General features: G+C 40.0%; 1 protein-coding gene across 1 annotated transcript; it reads left to right on the top strand.

Moving 5' to 3' along the window:
• Positions 1-20,338: 20,338 nt before the first annotated feature.
• On the top strand, positions 20,339-22,230 carry LOC110140338 (protein GOLM2-like). The gene is given in 2 exon segments (XM_020898730.2): positions 20,339-20,378; positions 20,381-22,230. Coding segments are annotated over 2 exon segments (1,125 nt in total). The 5' UTR covers positions 20,339-20,353; the 3' UTR covers positions 21,481-22,230.
• Positions 22,231-22,571: the final 341 nt, after the last annotated feature.

The following is a 22,571-nucleotide window of genomic DNA, read 5'->3' as shown; positions in this document are numbered from 1 at the left end:
ACTGGCATTGCACACAAGTTCACCAAAGATGTCTGCAAGCACAAGGTGAATGGTGGGTCGCTGTGACTTCTTACAGGATTCGGAAAGGAATGCTGTCTTCTAAGGAGTTAAGTGGTTGGCTCCAGAAAAAGAAAAAGTGATCTTAACGGTTGAGCAGGTAGTTCTGTCATGGGAGAGGTCTGGTTTAATGCATAACACAGATGCATAATGTGCATTAGAGGGGTGGAAAGAGGTCCACGTGGGCAGAGGGGAAAAAATTATGTTTAAATTTATTTTGTTTTCCTTTAAAATATGACATTTATTTCATTGGGTAGATTTCAGTAAGAGGGGCCACTGTTAATAAGGACACAGTCATTAAACAACTATATGGCTGGGGCAAAAACTGTAAAGTATGCAAGAGAAGATGCTGGAAAGGTCGTGAGAGAATCAATACAGGGCGTATCAGGAGTTTGGCCTTTTTACTCCCAAATAATGTGGAGCCGCTGAGACTCTCAGTGGCAGAACAATGTCTTTAAGAAAGCAAACAATAGCTTTGCATTTGAAAGGGAGAGGATCCCATTATCTAAAGATTTAGTTTACCCAGTGATGCAGAATGGATGAAGCACTTTTATTTACAGTTAAATCATAAATAATACCCGAGGGTAACCCTGAAGTCATGGTCAGAAACTTCTACGGTAACAGGATCTAGTCAGACCAGTATTGGGGTGCCTGGGACTTTATTTTGAGACAGTATTCTTTGCAGAAAATGAAGACAGTCATGTCACCATTTCTAGGTACCTTTCAGTGTTACATAAAGATAACTACATCTCTCTTCAAAACACTTTTCAGTTTTGTTCTAATGGTATTTTTGCAAACTAAAATTCGCTTTCCCACTTACCCTTCACACTTTTTTGCTTTTACCCATGATTTTTTCATTTTTAATAATGCTAGATAAGAAAATGAAATCGCAATTTAATATTTTTATAAATTACAGCAGAATTCAGCCCATGAAACACACAAGTCATGATTTTCTTTCACTTTCTTGAATTTTCCTTATTTTTTTAATGAGTTATGTAGACTGACAGAACATCACACAGCATGTTGCTCTGCCTAGTACATCGCTGTGCTGAAATACTAATACAAGATGTCCAAAATGTCCTTCAGGATGGAGAAATACAGAGGATGGGTTAAAATATATAATTCTATGAGCATTATTCAGTAGCTGCACTGCTTGGTGCTTTACGTTTAAATTATCAAACAGTACAAAAGCTAGAGGATGTCTTAGTGGCTTTAAGAGGTTAAGGGATCGCCTTAAACCCCAGTGTCAAAGGGAGTAACATTAATTTATGATGGTCATGTCAATCTCAGCTAGACTGTAGCCAGGTTAAATGAACTCCTACTTGGCATGGGTGGGAGTGCCTCCACTTTTACACCTATGGGGGTTTCTGAGAGAGATTTCAGCTCCGATGACTAGCACGGTCACAATGTGTCTTAGTTTTCACCAGTACAAGTATTTTGCAACAGAAAACAAAGACACATTGCTTTTGATAGCCTTTGCTAAAACTTCAAAAAATATTCTTTAAAGATTCACAAAATGCTCTCAGTAGTTTTACTATTAATGTGGTCTTTTGTTGATTGCAAAATAGAACACCCACTCTTACAACTGAAACAAATTAAAAACACATTACTGGAATTTTTTTAATGGTGTGTCCAACTCTTTTCGACCCCATGGACTATAGCCCACCTGTCTCCTCTGTCCGTGGAATTCTCCAGGCAAAAATGCTGGAGTATGTTGCCATTTCTTCCTCCAGGGGATCTTCCTGATCCAGGAATGGCAACTGCATCTCCTGCACTGGCAGGCAGATTCTTTACCACTGAGCCACCAGTACTGTCTTTAAATGTTTACTCTGTTTTTATATATCAGCCATTGACAAGCACTCAAAAAACTGTCTCCTGATAGAGGCGCACGTAAAGCCACCTCTTCTTTTTTTTTCTAGGTTTTTTTTTTATTAGTCGGAGGCTAATTACTTTACAATATTGTAGTGGTTTTTGTCATACATTGACATGAATCAGCCAAAAGCCACCTCTTCTGTGTCCTGTCAAAGATGAAACATGGCTCCTGCCACAAGGGACACGCCATACGTCCACGTGCATGGCCTGTAAAATGACTGTGAAAGTACTCACCGTCCTGAAGCTTTTATCCCAGGATATCAGTGCATTCCGATCCCACAGGACAGTGCCAGAGAATGTTCAAACTACTGTACAACTGTGCTCATTTCTCACACCACCAAGGTAATGGTCAAAATCTTTCAAGCTAGGCTTCAGCAGTACATGAACTGAGAACTTCCAGATGTGCAAGCTGGATTTGGAAAAGGCAAAGGAACCAGAGATTAAATTGCCAACATTTGTTAGATCATTGAGAATGCAAGAGCATTCCAGAAAAATATCTACTTCTGCTTATTGACTATGCTAAAGTCTTTGATTGTTTAGATCACAAAAAAACTGTGGAAAATTCTTAAAGAGACAATACCAGACCACCTTACCTGTCTCCTAAGAAACCTGTATGCAGGAAAAGAAGCAACAGTTAGAACTGGACATAGAACAACAGACTGGTTCAAAATTGGGAAAGGAGTATGTCAAGGTTGTATGTTGTCACTCTGCTTATTCAACTTATATGCAGGATACATCATGCAAAATGCCAGGCTGAATGACTCACAAGCTGGAATCAAGATTGCCAGGAGAAATATCAACAACCTCAGATGTGCAAAAGATACCACTTTAATGGCATAAAGTGAAGATCTAAAGAGCCTCTTGATGAAGGTGCAAGAGAAGAATGAAAAGGCTGGCTTGAAACTCAACGTTCAAAAAATGAAGATCACGGCATCCAGTCCCAACACTTCATGGTAAATAGAAGGGGAAAAAGTGGAAATAGTGACAGATTTAATTTCTTGGGTTCCAAAAGCACTGCAGATGGTAACTGCAGCCATGAAATTAAAAGACACTTGGTCCTTGGAAGGAAAGCTATGACAAACCTAGGCAGCGTATTAAAAAGCAAAGACATTACTTTGCTGACAAAGATCTATATAAGCAAAGCTATGGTTTTTCCAGTAGTCATGTTCGGATGTGAGAGTTGGACCATAAAGAAGGCTGAATGCCAAAGAACTGATACTTCTGAATTGTGGTACTGAAGACTCTTGAGAATCCCTTGGACAGCAAGGAGATCAAACCAATCAATCCTAAAAGAAATCAACCCTGAATATTCATTGGGAGGATCGATGCTGAAGTTTCAATACTTTGGCCACCTGATGGAATGAGCCAATTCGTTGGAAAAGCCCCTGATGGTGGGAAAGATTGAAGGCATCAAAGAGAAGGAGGTGGCAGAGGATGAGATGGTTAGATAGTATCATTGATTCAATGGACGTGAATTTGAGCAAACTCTGGGACATAGTGAAGGACAGGGAAGCCTGGTAAGCTGCAGTCTGTGGGGTCACAAAGAGTTGGACAACACTTAGTGACTCAACAACAGCAATCAAAGTTTATCCACTCCCTGCAGAGAAGTCAGTGTTTCCACTTGGTTCACTAAGAAGTGAAAGACAGGGAAACAAGGTTCTTTTTTTTTTCAAAATCATAGGAAGAATTAGGGAAAGAAAGGTTGAGAGAAGGGCGCTCCTGGCTCTTCCCTTTATTGAGTCACTGTCTTTATTCATCTGTTTTGTCAGTTTTCAATAGCAGTGTTGTTTTTGTCTTACAAGAGGAATAAAACTTGAGCTTGAGCAATAAAGTAAGAAGCAAACCTTGAACACTGAGAAAAGTCACTTAAAAACAGATTCTACTTAGTGATATGAATCTATAACATTACCAAATATCTGAGTATAGCCACAGGATCAAAACACTGAGGGAACATTCAAGAATCACCATGTTGATACTTGCGTGCTCCACAAACGTATGGGGAAACTTAAGAACAACACGCAACAGTCATTTCTGGCCACTTTTGGCCTTGATCTGAAGCATCGCTTGCGTAAGACAAAGCTTTATTATCTATTTTCACAGGGCAGAAGACTAAAACTTGTTGTTCTACGGCTCTGGTTTCACTACCTTCTATTTTGTTTCAGGAAAGTGAACATTTTCACATAATTCTCAAAGTGTTTATAAAGTGCAGGGAGAAAATTCACAGCCAGAAGAACATGACACAGTGAGAATGCCAGCATTGGCAACAACAATATTATCCAATAAAAACCAACAAAAACAGGCTGTAAGGATGTTAATTGTTACCTTAGGGTAATTTAGGTATCCTCAGATGGCATCTGCAGGCCATTTTATCAAGCACATATTTTATTTGTGGACTGGCATCCCTAGTCAACAGTTTGGAATTAATGAGGGCTGGAGTGGGTGGGCCTCTGTATCTCTCTACTAGGTGCACATAGCTCATGGTTCAGGAGTCTGTGGCCATTTGGCCCTGGGCTTGCATTTGCTTGGTTGTAGATTCCCAGGATATTAATAGCTGACATTTACCAGGTACTGTTTTCCCAGCAGTGGACTAAGTTTATGTGAATTATTCAACTTCATGCTTATTACAGAAATACTTTGAGAAGTCCTGTTTAATGAGAAAATTGATATTACAGAAGACAAGCAGCTTATTTGGGGTCATGCACTTAAGAAATAGCAGAGTATGCTTTGAAACCAGTGGTCTATCTCCATAACTGGTGGCCTTAACCACTGGGATCCACAGTCACACATCTGTTATTTTAAATCAAATATGCAGAGTGCAAAGTGAAATTTTTGTTTATTTACAACAATTGGGAAATCACTCCCAAAGACAGCTAAACTAGTATTTGCCTGCTTTACTTGGTACCATCTGAGATGGTAGCATGTGGTTTACGATTTATACCTCAAAGTTGCCATTTACTGACCACCTACGACGCCAGCCTCTCTTCTGATTTTAAATTGCTCTGTATCAACTGACTCAACTTTCCAGTCATAAAACAACAACTGCTTATGATTGTTACCTCCCCTGGTTCTGGAGGTTGACTGGGCTCAGCCGGGCTGTTGTGATTGCAGAGAGTTGCAGGCTGATTGTGGCTGGGTGGTCAGGCTGCAGACAGGGTGGAATCAACTTGCAAACTCCTTCACTCACACGCCGGGGCCTGGGCCAGAAGAATACAGACAGCTGTGGGCTGAGTGCATGGGTCTCTCTCTCTCTCCATCTCTCCAACACGGCTGTTTGAGGTGGGCAGACTTCTCAGACGTGGCTCAAGGCTTCAAAGCTGTGTGCCCTGAGAGAGCATGCAGAGCCTGATACGTCTACCACATCCTGGTCATCTGTGGGAAGTTATGAGAAGGGTCAGCCCATCCTCAGGGAGGGGGATTAGTCTCCACCTCATGACGGGAAGAGTGACAGAGTTTAGAGACATGTCTTAAAATCGTGATGGAACAATTATAAACACTTGCATCATTACCTTAGTTAACTACCAAATTATCTGTGCAAAGTAGACATTACCTATTGGGAGAGGAATCAGACACTCAGGTAGGAAGTGACAGAACTCAGATTCAAACTCAGTCTGCCTGAATCCACAACACAATCCTATTCTCTCCTAAATGCTCTCATGTACCACAGTAACACCTTAGTCCAAAAAGATTTGAAGCTTCCAGCAGAATTAAAACAAAATGTCAGGATAAAAAGGAGGACTGTTCCATACAAATGGAGTAAATCCGCAGTATCAGTTACTCATTCAATTATGAAATATGTATTAAAAGCCTACTGAATCCTAGGTGCTAGGGATACATGGATCAACAGATAGGAGTCAGGCAGAGTAAGGAGGGTTAGGTATCAGTATCAGTATTTCCCACATTTTCTGCTCATGAATGTTAAGCTTTAGACGAATTGGCAATTAACAGGCAACCAAGACACAGCAATGTGTTATGAGTCATGATAAGTACTCAGAAGCGATTAAAGGGTATGGTGAAATTTGTGTTCTTCATTCCACGTGGGTCTTTAGAATTCACAGCCATATTACCTCATCCACCTTCACACAGATAATAATATAGCCCCGGCCAGGCCAAAAATAGTTGCTCTGGCGACAGCAATGGGCCCAACAAATGGACACATGACTCAAGAAGTGCTAATCAGAGTGTTTCCTGGATTCACACACGCACAGAGGAAAAAGCAGTTTTCTTTCTACCAGGGTTGCAAAGCGGGGGAAGATGCACACGGCAGCGGGTGGTGGTGTTGAAGACGCATACTGGCCAAGACAAGTGAGGCCGGTAGCGAGAGGGAGGGAGCGCCTTGTGGGTCAGCGAGAGGAGGCGGAGGGGCGAGGTGCCGAGAGACCTGGTCCGCGCCACCCGGAGCCTTCGCCCCCGCAGAGCGCTCTGCTTACCGTCGCAGCCTTGCGCTGCCTGGCCTGGGGCCTGCTCCGCAAAACCCACTGGAGCGTGAGGCGGGGACAGGTCTTTCTTGTCTCCCCGGGTACAGACTCTGGGACACACTTGGTGTTCAATGAATATTTATCTGATCAACGAGGGATGACGGATGAGTGAGCAAATGACTATGAGAACAAAAAGAATCACACGGAGGAAACCCTCTTTCTCCTGTATCTAACTAGAAGGACGGTGCCCAGCTAAGCTGAGGCGTCAAGGGAATTTTAGCATTTTCATATTTTTAAAAAAGCTTTAATTAATATTGAGTTTCCTCAAAAAATTAAAGTTAGAATTGCCACACAATCTAGCAAAACCACTTCTGGGTGTATTTCCCAAGGAATGAAAACAGAAAATCAGAGAGATAGCTGCACCCCCATGTTCATTGCAGCATTATTCACAATAATCAAGACATGGAAACATCCTAAGTGTCCATCAGCAGATGAATGCTTAAAGAGGATGTACACACACATACACACACACACACACACACACACACACACACACACACACACACACACGGGAGTATTATTCAGTCCTGAGAAAGAAGGGAATTCTGTCATTTGTGACAACACGGATAGACCTTAAAGGCATTATGCTAAGTGAAATAAACCAGACAAAGGAGGACGGATAAGGTGTGGGGTCACTTACACAGGAAGTCTGAAAAAAAAAACAACTCAGACTCAAAGAAACAGAGAGTAGAAAAGTGTTTGCAAGGGGCTGGAGGGCAGGGAAGTAGGGAGAACTTAGGGAAAGAGCACAGACTTCTTACAAACTTTCAGCTGTAAGATGAATAAGGTCTGAGGATCTGATGTAAAACGTGGGACTGTAGTTGACAGCATTGTGCTGTGCAATTGAAATTTGCTAAGAGAATTGAACCTAAATGTCTCACCGCTGTCCCCCACCTCCCAGTAAAACAGATGATATGTGAGGTGAAGGATCTGTTACTTAATTAGATGGGGGAAGTCCTTTCACAATTTATAATGTATATCAAATCAGTACAACATACATTTTATATATCTTACAACTTTATATATCAATTATACTTCAACAAAACTGGAAAGAAACAATTTAAAAAACACACAGTATTGTGATTTCCTTGGTGGTCCAGTGATTGCAACTCCATGCTTCCAGAGCAGCGGGCTCCAGTTTGATCCCTGGGCAGGAAACTGAGGTTCTACATGCCGCTGCGGCATGGCCAACAAATTAGAAGAAGAAAAACATATGGTATTGATTCAAATACTACATTATCAACAGTCATCAGTTAATAGCATACAACATACAATAATACAAGCTGTAATTTTTCTTTCACATGGATATGAATACAAGTTAGGCAAAGAAACCAAATATCCCAAACCTTTAAAATACATACATCTTAAGGATCAACTTAGTTTAAGGAACTCAGTACCAACAGGTAGAGCACACAGAAATTAGAAAGGTAAGAGGAGTTAAAACATTCATAATTCCAGCTTTCTGCCATCTTGGTCTTCAAGCCTATAAAAATAATGGAACTTCCTTCAGAATTAAGTAATAACAGCTGGAGTTAGTACAGTCAGAGAAGAATCAGGCAGCTAGGGCCTGAGGACCGAAACGTTACCAGATTGGATGTGTCTTTGTGAAACCTCAGAGGTGTAATTTAAAAATTACTGGGTTAATTTGCTTTTTTAGAGCAAGCGGCCCCTGAAAATGATGGTGTAATTTATCATCCAGGCACGAGGATGAAAAGTTCCTGGTGGGTAGCCAGGCCTTGTCTGGTCTCATAAATTCTTGCATTCCAAGATTTCCTCTGTCCCTGGAGAGTTTATGGACGCCGTAGATTTCCATGTTATCACCTTTCATTTCCAGTTCTGGCAGTACAGACCTTTTTATTAAAAATAAATCAAAACAAATATAAAGCCAATAAACAGCAATAAAAATTCGTAAAGAATCCAGACATAGACTCTGATGTTGTTGGTCGTTAAATTCTAAAGGCTTTCTTCTTTTCCACTAAACTCAGGAGACCAACACCCTCATGCTCCTTCCCATCCCAACCCCTCCTAAACTAGCTTTCACTCATCCACACTCAGGAGCAAATGACAGTGAGCAAAGACGTTTCTCTTTCAAAGTGCCTTGATGAGTTAAGAGAGCCAAGCTTCAAGATAGGAACATGAGTTCTGATGGAGAGCTATCTAGTCTAGTGAGAAGATAGACAATGCATTTTGGGGCCCATGGGTTTTTCCAGAAACGTTTCTGGTATCATGGGAGAGCAAGTCTTGCAAACCAACCCAAATATAAGGGTCTTACTAATCATAAAATAGAGAATGATCTCTTTCATTGAGTCACTTACCCTTTCATAAAATTGTTTTTTGTTTATTCAATAAACACCTGAAACTCATTCTTTTCCATCCCTTCCTAGATGAATACATTTGATAATTACTTAATTGCTTTATGCACCAGTTTCCTCTTCTGTAATATAGAGATAATGATAGTATTTATCTGCAGGGTTATGGTGAGGGTGAATTAAGTTAGTTCATAGACTGGTCTCAGACTTGTGCCTAGTACTTGGTAGCTAGTGATCTGGATTCATTTTAATTACTGAGTAACTTCTTTGTGCCAGTGACTCTGCTAAGTACTAGGAATACAAAGAAGGAAAACAAGGTTACTATTTTCAAATGTCTTCTTCTAGTTAGGAAAACAGTCATGCTGACAATGACAAGAAGTGCTTTAATAAGATGACTGTTAAGGCTGGAAGCAAGGAAATCATGAGGTGTCCATGGCAAGAGTCAAAGAGAGAAATACCACAGGTTTGAACTAAAGCAATAGATAAGAAAGTGAAAGCTGAGTGGGTTCAGGAGAAGCTGGATGCGTGAGCCTTTTAGGAAATGAAATAATGGCACATGGAACCCAGTTGGCTATGGGAGATGAGATGAAGGTGAACTAGATGGTGATTGTTCTCCATGAATACAAGTAATGAGCAGAGAGAGGTTAATCTGTGGATCCTTTGTGTCTGAAGTCGAGATATTACTAAGGAATTGGATATAGGCATCTGTAAAGATTTAAATGGATAACAGATTTGGGACTTGGCAACTGATAGACGGGAGAAGGCTTCCTTAGTGCCTCAGATGGTAAAGAATCTGCCTGCAATGCAGGAGACCCAGATTCAGTTCCTGAGTTGGGAAGATCCCCTGGAGAATGGAATGGCTACTCACCCCAGAATTCTTGCCTGGAGAACTCCATGGACAGAAAAGCCAGGTGGACTACATTCCATGGGGTTGCAAAGAGTTAGACAGGACTGAGCAACTAACACATTCACATTCAGGCAGGAGAGAAAACCATTCAACTAGATAGATGTTTAAGGACTTGTCCTGCTTTTATTAGGCAAGCTACATGTTTCATTTTAATTAATGCTCAGAACAATTCTATAAGTTAAAGTATTAGTTAGAACATGATACCACCATGTGTGACTGAGGCCAAATAACGCTGGCTTGAAGAAGATCTACATTTATTTTTCTTTCATGTAAAAATTTAATGCTTCATGATCTGAGGAGCCTGGAGTCCTTCTCTTTTGTGTTTCTATCCCTAAGTTCACCGCCAATGCCTACATCCAGGAGAAAGGGGAGGAGAACAGAAGAACATATCCATTCCATTAAAGATACGACTGGAAGTTGAATATGTGACTTCCACTTTTGACTCTTTGATAAGCATTTACTATGTGTCACTATATTGCCCCAAGGAAGGCTAGTCTTCATTCTGAGGGATCCTTATAGCATTATCTATGAAAATGACATTGGAGACAACACACACGTCCATCAAAAGGGAACTGGTGCTTCTACACAAGGGAGTACTATGAAGCTGTCGGAAGGAGTGAGAAATAGCTCAATAAACTCTTAGAGAAGAATCTCTGGGATGGGTGGGGGAAAGCACAGCAGAGAAGAGCATGATACCATTTATCTAAGAAGGGGAAGGCGTATACATATACATTTGCTTTTAAGAAGAAACTAGAAGATGAACCATACAATTCAAAAATTAGCATTCTATAAAGGGAGGAATGGAACAGGGTGGAAGAGATAAGGCTGGAGTCGACTTTTCTGAATAGATTACATGTTGGTTTGGAACCTTGTACATACTTTACATAATTATACAAGAAAGTTAAAAGCTAATTCCTAAACACCAAATGCCAAATGAAGAAAATAAGTCTGATTATTAACTAATTTGGTCACATATCACCCTATTTTGGAGTAACTTTAAAACACAGGCATCTGACAATACATTCCTAGTGGGCTATACCCCAAGGACAAAAATAAAATTGCAATAAAAATTATTTTTGATAATTATAAATTGATGGTGATATTGTTATTCTGTTTGTGGAGAGTGGAATAAAACAATGGACAATTTTGCTCAGTGTAGCATTTTTAGATAGAAAGAAAAGGCATAGGGAGGTAAAAATCAATAAAATTAAGGTAAAAAAGTCTGTAGTTCTGAATTTGGATCAGAAGTTTTAATGGCATTTTCTTTTTTTAAAAAATAGATGTACACAACACACGCACACGAATATTTTTTTGACCTCTTCACTGAAAATACCTGGATACAACGGCAGACTTGGTTAAATCAGTACCTCTTATGTTAGAGTGTTCTCTATAAACGCCACTGCACCCCTGAAGGCACCAGGAAAATAGCTGAGTCTGGGTCCAGGGCAGGAAATGTTCACAATGTGCCTGGAACAAGGAGGCCATCAAAGCTACTAAGTGCATATCAGAGGTCTCGGGAGAGAATCTGAAGAGTCGCTGGCCAAAAATGGGAAATTCAGACCTTTAATAAGGTTAGTAACTGCAGTAGACTGAGATATATCAATTAGTTCAAAGTCCAAAATCAGATAACAAAATAAAACATTATTTTTTCACCTTTGAAGATTGCCAGGGAACAAATGATTATTTTGAAGCAACTTAATTTGAGTTATATTTGAGTTATATTTCAGGTCTCCACACACTTGATTAGAGGAGATGTGTCTTTGTAATGAATTATAGCCAACAGTTTCTAGCTAAGAAATGAAGAAGGAAAATTAGAATCAGAATATTGCTGCTTCATAATCCCTAAATGTTATGTACACACTGATCCAGGCAACTATCCTCAACACCTGCTAGCATCATAAAATGCAAAATAGTATGTGCTTTCTAAGCAAATACACAACACACTGTGAAAAACTCTTTTAAAAAACTCACATCTATTTTTATGTAGTCTTTAGACTTAACTACCACATGTTAGGAAATACAGGTAACCAAGGAACATGTTAAACAATATCTAGGTGATGCTGGTCTTCAAATTCAAGACTGTGGGAAACCAAACAGGATGAAAAAAATCTAGCTTATTCAATAAAAGAATGTCAAGGGTAAAAAAAAATTCAATGAGTAGGTTATGTCAACTGTAAACAATGTATAAATTTTACCTTGATCTTGATTGAAACAAAGAAAGTTAGGAAACATTGAGGGAAAGTCAAAGACTGACGGACACCGGAAGATATGAGCTATTGTTACTTTTTAAGTGTGATAATTACAGAAAGGTTATTATCTTTTAGAAATATGAACAGGTATATTTCTGAATAAAATTACATAGAAGATTATATTTCCAGGATTGATTTCAAAATAATATGGCAAGATTGGGATGAGGGATACAAATGAAACCAGACTTGTCATGAGTCAGTAATTGTTAAAACTATATGATAGGGTTCCCTTTTCTCTGCACCCTCTCCAGCATTTACTGTCTGTAGACTTTTGGATAGCAGCCATTCTGACCGGTGTGAGATGGTACCTCATTGTGGTTTTGATTTGCATTTCTCTGGTAATGAGTGACGTTGAACACCTTTTCATGTGTTTGTGAGCCATCTGTATGTCTTCTTTGGAGAAATGTCTGTTTAGTTCTTTGGCCCATTTTTTGATTGCGTCATTTATTTTTCTGGAGTTGAGCTGCAGCAGATGCTTGTATATTTTTGAGATTAATCCTTTTCTGTTGCTTTGTTTGCTGTATTTTCTCCCATTCTGAAGGCTATCTTTTCATCTAGCTTATAGTTTCCTTCATTGTACAAAAGCTTTTAAGCTTAATTAGGCCCCATTTGTTTATTTTTGCTTTTATTTTCATTACTCTGGGAGGTGGCTCATAGAGGATCCTGCTGTGATTTATGTCAGAGAGGGTTTCGCTTATGTTTTCCTCTAGGAGAACAGTGTGGAGGTCCCTTAAAAAAACTGGGAATAGAACTGCCATATGACCCAGCAATCCCACTGCTGGGCATCCACATTGAGGAAACCAGATCTGAAAGAGACACATGTACCCCAGTGTTCATCGCAGCACTGTTTACAATAGCTAGGACGTAGAAGCAACCTAGATGTCCATCTACAGACAAATGGATAAGAAAGCTATGGTACATATACACAATGGAATATTACTCAGCTATTAAAAAGAATGCATTTGAATCAGTTCTAATGAGGTGGATGAAACTGGAGCCTATTATACAGAGTGAAGTAAGCCAGAAAGAGAAACACCAATACAGTATACTAACACATATACATGGAATTTAGAAAGATCGTAACAATGACCCTATATGTGAGACAGCAAAAGAGACACAGATATAAAGAACAGACTTTTGGACTCTGTGGGAGAAGGCAAGGGTGGAATTATTTGAGACAATAGTATTGAATCATGTATATTACCATATGTGAAACAGATCACCAGTCCAGGTTCGATGCATGAGACAGGGCACTCAGGGCTGATGCACTGGGATGACCCTGAGAGGTGGGATGGGGAGGAAGGTGGGAAGGGGGTTCAGAATGGGAGACACATGTACACCCATGGCTGATTCATGTCAATATAAGGCAAAACCACTACAATATTGTAATTAGCCTCCAATTAAAATAAATAAATAAAAATTAAAAAAACTATATGATAGGTACAGAGGGCTCATTATACTAATTTATATTGATATATGTTTTAAATTCTCAGTAATAAAGATTTGAATCAGTATCTATGGGACAGAATGAATATTGGCAGGAAACTATTAATAGAAATTTCAACCACAGTATAATAGTAATGTACATTCATTTTATAGATGAAGAAAATGTGACAGAAAGGAGAAATGGAAGGATATCCAAATCAGAAGGGGTATATATATATATATATACACGCACATATAGCTGATTCACTTTGCTGTGCTGTAGACACTAACACCTTTTAAAGCTACTATACTCCAAAAAAACTAATTTTTAAAAAGAAGGGGGAAAGGGATGTCATCCTAGGTTGGTACCTAAAATGGGTAGATTTAGAAAAAGGAACACAGCGGGAGTCAGAGGAAAAAAGCGGCCAGCAGGAAGGTCAGAAGAGGCTGGAGCTGTAGAGATGAAGTCAGAGGGAGTTTGAAAGGAGGAGGCTGCTCATAAAAATATGCTTTCTCTTTTTTAAAAGAAAATTTATTAATCAAGCATTTATTAAGGACCTGCTGTTAAAGCTTACTGACCAAAGCCCTTGTCGAACACATCCTGAGTCAAAGTGAGACTGAGTTAATTTGCAGCAAAAGATAATTCACCCTGAGGTGCTGTGGGGAGCCTCTGTGGGATTTGTGTTAATGGTGGATGGGTCTACAATTGGTTTAAGGAAACAGGGACTAAACTGGGGGGAATGTTGTCCAAGCTGGGGTATCTGAATAATTTTCCTGTGGGAGATGGGAAGGTTAAAAAAGGACTTGAGGCTAATTCATTTCAATGTATGACAAAAACCACTGCAATGTTGTAAAATAATTAGCCTCCAACTAATAAAAATAAATGGAAAAAAAAATAAAGAAAGAATAACCAGAAAAAAAAACCAAAACAGGACTTGATGTATTGTTGGTGGTCAGGAGGGGGCCCTGGCTAATTGTTTGTTGAGGATGCCAAGTGGCCTTGACCGTGTCCTGTTTATGTGCTGTGACTGCTTATGCTCAGTGGGGAATGTAATGGTCTAGCTGTCAGGAGGCCCATTCTTCACTGTCCAAGTCCTTGGATGTAGAGCTTTATGCTGGAGTTGCAAGCCTGGACAGCAAGGCTCTGGCCCTTGAGGGTGTCAAAGTCAGCTTGCAGCTTCAAGGCCAATCTCATGGGATATAGGGAAGACATCTTAGTACCTTATAAACTGAGCAAACTTTATTCTGAATTTTCTTCTTTAAGAAGTACACACACACACACATACATGGGACTTCCCTGGTGGTGCAGGGGATAAGAATCCAACAGCCAATGCAGGGGGCATGGTTTCAATCCCTGGCCTGGGGAGACTCCGCCTGCCAGGGAGCTCCTGAGCCCACGCTCTAGAGCTGCACACAACTGCCACTGAAGCCGCGTGCTGTGACCGCTGCAGACTGCGCCTGCAGTCTGTGCTCCATGGCAAGAGAAGCCGCCGCAACGAGAAGGCTTCACACTGCTGCAAAGTACAGGTCCCACTCCCCTCGACCAGAGGAAGCCCTGCCAGAGCAACGAAAGCCCAGTGCAGCCCAGAATAAAGAAGCAAACAAAAAGAAAATCCTGTGATTCTTTATTTTTAAAAAAGGTACACACACAGGCATCTAGAATGATGTGGGGAAGCAACACAGATAAAAATGGTTCCCAAATGGTGCGAATAAGCATCAGTCTCACAGCTGAAAAGTGGAATGAAAACAGTCAATTACCCAGAAAAGACCCATGAAGAGAGAACAGATAACTCATTGGATAAAAAATTAAAAAGAGTTTCATGAATGGTTAGAACAATCTTCTAGATTGTTTTAGAAACTATTTAAAGGAAAAAATCCAAGCTGTTTCTTCAATGCACTTCACACCATTAACTTTACATAAAGAGCAGTAGCATCAAGAAATAAATGAACCAATTCAACTGGCATTGAGTGCAGGGTAATTCCAGAGAATCACCACTTAAAACAAAAACCCTAGATGCTTTAGCATTTTGGCCATTTCAACAATTTTAACCAAAGGAAGAAACAGTAAAGTAAAGTAACTTCCCCTGCTGTTGTAGGTTAAACAGGTGCAGCTGCTGGCCGTTTTCATCTTCTTTAGTAAAAATGATTTCAAATTACTTTTTGCTCTCTACTTCTTGGTATTTGGAATACATATTTTTTTTAAAAAATTATATTATTGAATATTAGTTGATTTATAACATGTTAATTTCTATTATCTTTGCATGAAAAGTTCCCTTGGTATCTCTAATTTTCTTGAAGAGATCTCTAGAGTTTCCCATTCTATTATTGTCCTCTATTTCTTTGCACTGATCACTGAGAAAGGCTTTCTTCTCTCTCCTTGCTATTTTTTGGAACTCTGCATTCAAATGGATATGTCTTTCCTTTTCTCCTTTGCCTTTTGCTTCTCTTCTTTTCATAGCTGTTTGTAAGGCCTCAATTTGGAAAATTCAGCAGTGGCCACAGGAATGGAAAAGGTCAGTTTTCATTCTAATCTCAAAGAAAGGCAATGCCAAAGAATGATCAAACTACTACACAATTGCACTCATCTCACATGCTAGCAAAGTAATGCTCAAAATTCTCCAAGCCAGGCTTCAACTGTACGTGAACCATGAACTTCCAGATGTTCAAGCTGGTTTTAGAAAAGGCAGAGGAACCAGAGATCAAATTGCCAACATCCATTGGATGATCGAAAAAGCAAGAGAGTTCCAGAAAAACATCTACTTATGCTTCATTGACTATGCCAAAGCCTTTGACTGTGCAGACCACAACAAACTGTGGAAAATTCTGAAAGAGATGGGAATACCAGACCACCTGACCTGCCACTTGAGAAACCTGTATGCAGGTCAGGAAGCAACAGTTAGAACTGAACATGGAACAATGGACTGGTTCCAAATGGGCAAAGGAGTATGTCAAGGCTATATATTGTCACCCTGCTTATTTAACTTCTATGCATCATGAGAAACACTGGGCTGGATGAAGCACAAGCTGGAATCAAGATTACTGGGAGAAATATCAATAAGCTCAGATATGCAGATGACACCACCCTTATGGCAGAAAGTGAAGAACTAAAGTGCCTCTTGATGAAAGTGAAAGAAGAGAGTGAAAAACTTGGCTTAAAGCTCAACATTCAGAAAACTAAGATCATGGCATTTGGTCCCATCACTTCATGTCAAATAGATGGGGTAACAGTGGAAACAGTGGCAGACTCTAATTTTGGGGCTCCAAAATCACTGCAGATGGTGACAGCAGCCATGAAATTAAAAGACACTTGCCCCTTGGACAAAAAGCTATGACCAGCCTAGACAGCATATTAAAAAGCAGAGACATTACTCTGACAACAGAGGTCCATCTAGTCAAAGCTATGGTTTTTCCAGTGGTCATGTATGGATGTGAGAGTTGGACTATAAAGAAAGCTGAGCGCTGAAGAATTGTTGCTTTTGAACTGTGGTGTTGGAGAAGACTCTTGAGAGTCTCTTGGACTGCAAGGAGATCCAACCAGTCCATCCTAAAGGAAATCAGTCCTGAATATTCACTGGAGGACTGATGCTGAAGCTGAAACTCCAATACTTTGGCCACCTGATGTAAAGAACTGACTCACTTGAAAAGGCCCTGATGCTGGGAAAGATTGAAGGTGGGAAGAGAAGGGGACAACAGAGGATGAGATGGCTGGATGGCATCACTGACTCAATGGACATGAGTCTGAGTAAACTCTGGGAGTTGGTGATGGACAGGGAGGCCTGGTATGCTGCAGTCCTTGGGGTCAGAAAGAGTTGGACATGACTGAGCAACTGAACTGAATTTCTATTATACACCTAAGTGATTCAGCCATACATATACACACACACACACACATATACATATATATATACATACATACATATACACATGTATACACATTCATATACATACGTGTGTGTGTGTGTGTGTGTGTTACTTTTTGTATTCTTTCGATTATAATTTACCACAGGATATTGAAAATATTCCCCTATCCTATTCACTGGGACCTTGTTGTTTATTCCCTCTACATATAATACTTTCCATCTGCTAATCCCAAGCTCCTAATCCATCCTTGCCCCATTCTCCCTCCTCCTTGGGAATCAAATTTGTTCTCTATGTCTGTGAGTCTATTTCTGTCTTGTAGATAAGTTCATTTGTGTCACGTTCCAGATATCACATGAAAGTGATATCATATGGTATCTGTCTTTGTCTTTCTGACTTCACTTAGTTTGATAATCTCCAAGTCCATCCATGTTGCTGCAAATGACATCATTTCATTCATTTTTATGAGTAATATTCCTTTGTATGTGTAAACTACATCTTATTCATGCATTCATCTGTTGATGGACATTTAGGTTGCTTCCATGTCTTGGCCATTGTAAATGGTACTACAATGAACATTGGGTTGCATGTATCTTGTTGAATTAGAGAATGTCCTAGTAAATGTCCAGGAGTGGGATCCCTGGACGTATGGTAGCTCTATTTTTAGTTTTTTTGAGGAAACTGCCATAGAGGTCATACCAGTTTACATGGAAGGTGGATTTCCCATAGAGGTTGCACCAGCTTGCATGGAATATGGATTTCATAATGGAACTTTTGCTCGTGGATATGACGCTGATCCTGAAAACTGCAGGCCCAGAGAGAGAGCCCCTCTTGTTCTATTTGGTGCTGTGATGTAAAGCCTGCAATGGGATTCAGGTGCAGGAGTGGGCAAGGGAGAGCTCAGTCTAATTCTGGAGGAAGCAAGGTCCTCTCTAAGGAATAGAAGCTGAGCTTACATGTGCTGGAAGTGTGAGCGCTACAGGGAAGCAGAAGGGAAGAGAGAAACATGAAGAAAGAAAGAGGAAATAAACAGGACGAAAATAAAGAGAGGTGGTCAGAAGAGAAAGAAGGAAGTAGAAAAGAGTAAACTAAAATTAGAATGAGTAGCTTCAGTGTGGCAGCCACTTTGCTATCCACTTCAGACCCGTGAACCCCATTCATTCCCACAGAACCCCATACGTGAGATGTTACTGCTTGTAATTTAGGAGGCTTCTCTGTGGCTCAGACAGTAAAGAATCGGCCTCCAATGCAGGAGACCTGGATTTTGATCCCTGGATTGGGAAGATCTCCTGGAGAAAGGAATGGCAACCCACTCCAGTATTCTTACCTGGAGAACTCCATGGACAGAGGAGCCTGGTAGGCTACAGCCCATGGGGTCACAAAAGAGTCAGACACAATTGAAACGACTTAGCATGTACATATACTTCGGAGGAAACAGAGAAGAGACTGAATGACTCTCTCAGTAAGACTGAGAACTGTTGGAGGTTGCAGTCTGTGTTGTCTGAGGCTTTGGATTCATGCTTTAATGAATGTTTCATCAACAATCAGATCTCAAAAGAAACCAAATAGGTAACATGAAGGTGTCATTTGGATTGGGGGTTAAGAATGGTGGCCAAACAGAATGTTTGCCCCAATTAAAGATATTCCTTTAAAAAATTAAGTATTGTGTTGGCTTTACAAAATCATTCTGAGTGCCCCCTGGTGAACTTTTTTGTCTTTTTCTTGTCATTTTTGCTCTCAATACTCTCCGTCGCTATAGTCCTCCCAACTCTGATTCCCTCTTTGTTCACCTCTCCTGCCTCTCATCTCCAAAGATTCTTTCTTAACTAGAAAAATTCCTTTTATTTCTTCCCTTTAATCCGCCAGGATTCCTGGGGCAGTTAAAATTCTAACTACTTTTCTTTTTAGCTTTGCTAACATAAATAATAAATTTTAACTTGTTCCAGTAAAAGAACAGTTCATTTAGACTCTGGATGATAGAAGCATTCTTAGGAATATTCAAATCTACCTTGGGAAAATTTAAGGGCTAGAGCTCACATGCTTTCCCAAGTTCACATAAGTTTCCCAAGGTCTTGATTTTTGATGAACAGCCTAATATTAAAACTCAGCATCCCCTTCTTTCTGTAGAATGGTTTCCTCTGTCTTTTATTCAGATAACAGAAAATCCCTGCTTCTTCACTCATAACAATTTAGAAAAGGAATTCAGGTAGTAAATACGTGAAGGTGATATATGTCATATTTATATAAAGCTTCACAGTTTAAAACTGCCTCATTTGCTCATCACAACAAACTTAGGAAATGGGGAGAAAAGATATTATTTCTACTTTCCAGATGGACAAATGAAGACTCAGATGGTTTGTCTTATTTTGCCTGTTATACCCCACAAAAGTTAAGATGAGAATCCAGTCTCTGATCCTTAATTGAATACACTTTTTAACATGCCACTTTTTCTCTTTTTCATAAAGAAATCAATATTTATGGCAGTTAACATTGCTCCATTTGTTTCTTTTTCTCCTAATTTGCTATCTGCTAATGTGTTTTAGGGTCATATAAACTACTCATTATTAGAGCCCCCTCCTCATCTCTCATGAACCCTTGATGCAAGTATGCGAACTAGCCCAGGCTGGTCTGCTGGAGGAAGAGAGATTAATGAGCCCATCTGTACTGCAAGGCAAGGTTACAAGTACACTCAGCTAACCTGGAGACCTGTGAGCAATAACAAATGTTTATTACTTTAAGATATTGAATTTTGGGGTTGGTTGTTATGCAGCAGTAGCTAAATGATGCAAAGTGTTATCTTAGGGACTAGTGGTACAGATCTGACAGAGACAAACCACCACAGGTTTCTGCAACCCGCTCAGCTGGTTTTAAAAGCTAATATATTTGGAATCTGACTTCCAAATAAAAAACTTAAAAAAAATTTTTTAAGTTGCAAGACTACTTACCTGTCTGACAGATTGATGGTGTGTTTCTGTGTATAGAAATAATTTGAAGATGTGTTCAAGGTGGGCCAACTGACTGAATAGTATTAAACATAAAACCTACCTGGCTGTTAATATTTTGATGAATTGTTTTAAAAACACCCAGTCACGCGTCGTCCGGCCCTGGGGCCGCGTCCCCCGGGCAGCTCGTCAGCCGCGGCCTGAGCGTCTGCCCGCAGGTGTCGGCGCCGAAGCTCGGGGCGCGGCCTGCTTCGGCCCCATGGTGGGTTTCGGGGCGAACCGGCGGCCGGCCGCCTGCCCTCCCTGGTTCTGGCGGTCTTGCTGGTGGTGATCGCGGTGCTCGCCTTCAATTACTGGAGCATCTCCTCACGCCACGTCCTGCGGCAGGAGGAGGTGGCGGAGCTGCAGGGCCAGGTCCAGCGCACCGAGGTGGGCCCCAGGCGCCTGGAGAAGCGCAATTCGGACCTCCTGCTCTTGGTGGACTCGCACAAGAAACAGATTGACCAGAAGGAGGCCGATTACGGCCGCCTTAGCAGCCGGCTGCAGGCCCGGGAGGGCCTGGGGAAGAGATGCAAAGATGACAAGGTTAAACTGCAGAACAACATATCATATCAGATGGCAGACATACATCATTTAAAGGAGCAACTTGCTGAGCTTCGACAGGAAGACCAACTGCAAGACTATAGGAAGAACAACACTTACCTTGTGAAGAGGTTAGAATATGCGAGTTTTCAGTGTGGACAACAGATCAAGGAGTTAAGAGCTCAGCATGAGGAAAATATTAAAAAGTTAGCAGACCAATTTTTGCAGGAACAAAAGCAAGAGGCCCACAAGTTTGAATCAAAAGGTGGAAATGAATTGGATACGGACAATCATGCAGTGCCTAAAAACATTCCAGAAGTTGCTGAGAACGGTGCAGGCAAGAATGAAGCGCCCTCAAGCCATCATATTCCACACGGGAAAGAACAAATCAAACGAGGTGGTGATGCAGGCATGCCTGGAATAGAAGAGAATGACCTTGCAAAAGCTGAAGATGTTCCTGTTGCTTTAAAGAAACCCCCTGTTTCCTTTTCTCAATATGAAAGTCATCAAGTAATCTCCCATCTTCCAACCGGAAAACCTCTCTCCCCAAATATGGTTCCAGATTCTCATATAAACCACAATGGAAACTCTAGAACTTCAAAACAGAACCCTTCCAATCCTCTTCAGCATTTAATTTCAGGCCCTAACTTGGAGAGTGAACCCAGAATTCAAGTAGAAGTTCTAAAGCAGGCTACCAAGGATCGAGCTGGTGATTTCCATAAATTGAAGCAAAATGATGAAGAACGAGAACTCCAGATGGATCCTGCAGACTATGGAAAGCAACATTTCAATGATGCCCTTTAAGCTGTGAAGGAAAACTTCAGATAACCTAAAGTGCTGTAAAATGGAATCATTTCTACTTTGTCTATTTTGACTTTTGTTATAAAGATCAGTTGTATCAGTTGTAAAGATAAATTGAGATAGATTTAATGAAAAATTTTAATGAAGGAATGTACCCATGTACATATGTGAACTTTTCATATTGTATTATTAAAGCAGAGACTTTTGGGGTTATGTTACAGTTGAGCCAAAAACAAAGTAAGAAAAACTTTAATCTTTGCATTTAAAGCAAACTAATGTATATTTTACATTTTATTGAGCCTAATTCTTTCCACAAAGAGACAAACAGGAAAAATGGTTGTACAGTTTATATGTTGTGCATAGCAGAACCACAGTGAGAACAATTATTCAGCTGAAAAACTTTTTATACACTAACATATTCTTGTCAGCCCAACAGGTGTTCTGTTCTATCCACTCTTTTCTCATGCTGTTCAAGGAGTTATCCTAGAACAGTTTCATAAGAGAGAGGCACCTGAAGCCAAACACTGGGCAGCAACGTGCAGTCACCCCCTCCTGTCCTTACTTTACATGAGTACTGATGTGTTTGGTAGATAAGCTTTCAGCTGAGGCCTGATGTAAGCTGAGAAAACCTGCAAAGACATAACAATATTTATGAGTTATACTTACCTTACTTCATGAAATTGTGAAATGCATGATTGATGATCATATTTTTATTTTTTCACATACTATCAATACTATTTAACTATAACCATTACTGGCTAAAATTTTTATATTTTCAGAGTTAAAGTTGGTGAAGGTATTAATGATTTAAATGCCAGATTCCGAAAGAGGCTAAATCAACTTTAAAATGAATTTTCAGTCAGTATTTCAAAGCTTCTCTGGTAGTTTTAGCGATCTTATTTGACTAGACTTTTTCAGAAGTATTAAATAAGCAGTTTTAACAGGTTTTTATTAATGCACAGATAAACAGAAGTACAGTGAGGTCTACAGCCATTTTATTAAAATAGCTTAAAAGTTTGTAATGAAGATGAAGAATCTTTGTATCTACTTAATATGTTAGTTAAAATCCCATAAATCTTATATTTATTAGACTT

This window comes from Odocoileus virginianus, chromosome 9 (genome assembly GCF_023699985.2).
Source record: "Odocoileus virginianus isolate 20LAN1187 ecotype Illinois chromosome 9, Ovbor_1.2, whole genome shotgun sequence".
Classification (NCBI taxonomy): domain Eukaryota; kingdom Metazoa; phylum Chordata; class Mammalia; order Artiodactyla; family Cervidae; genus Odocoileus; species Odocoileus virginianus.
Note: the sequence above shows the minus strand (reverse complement) of the source record. Positions and strands in the feature narration are given on the sequence as shown.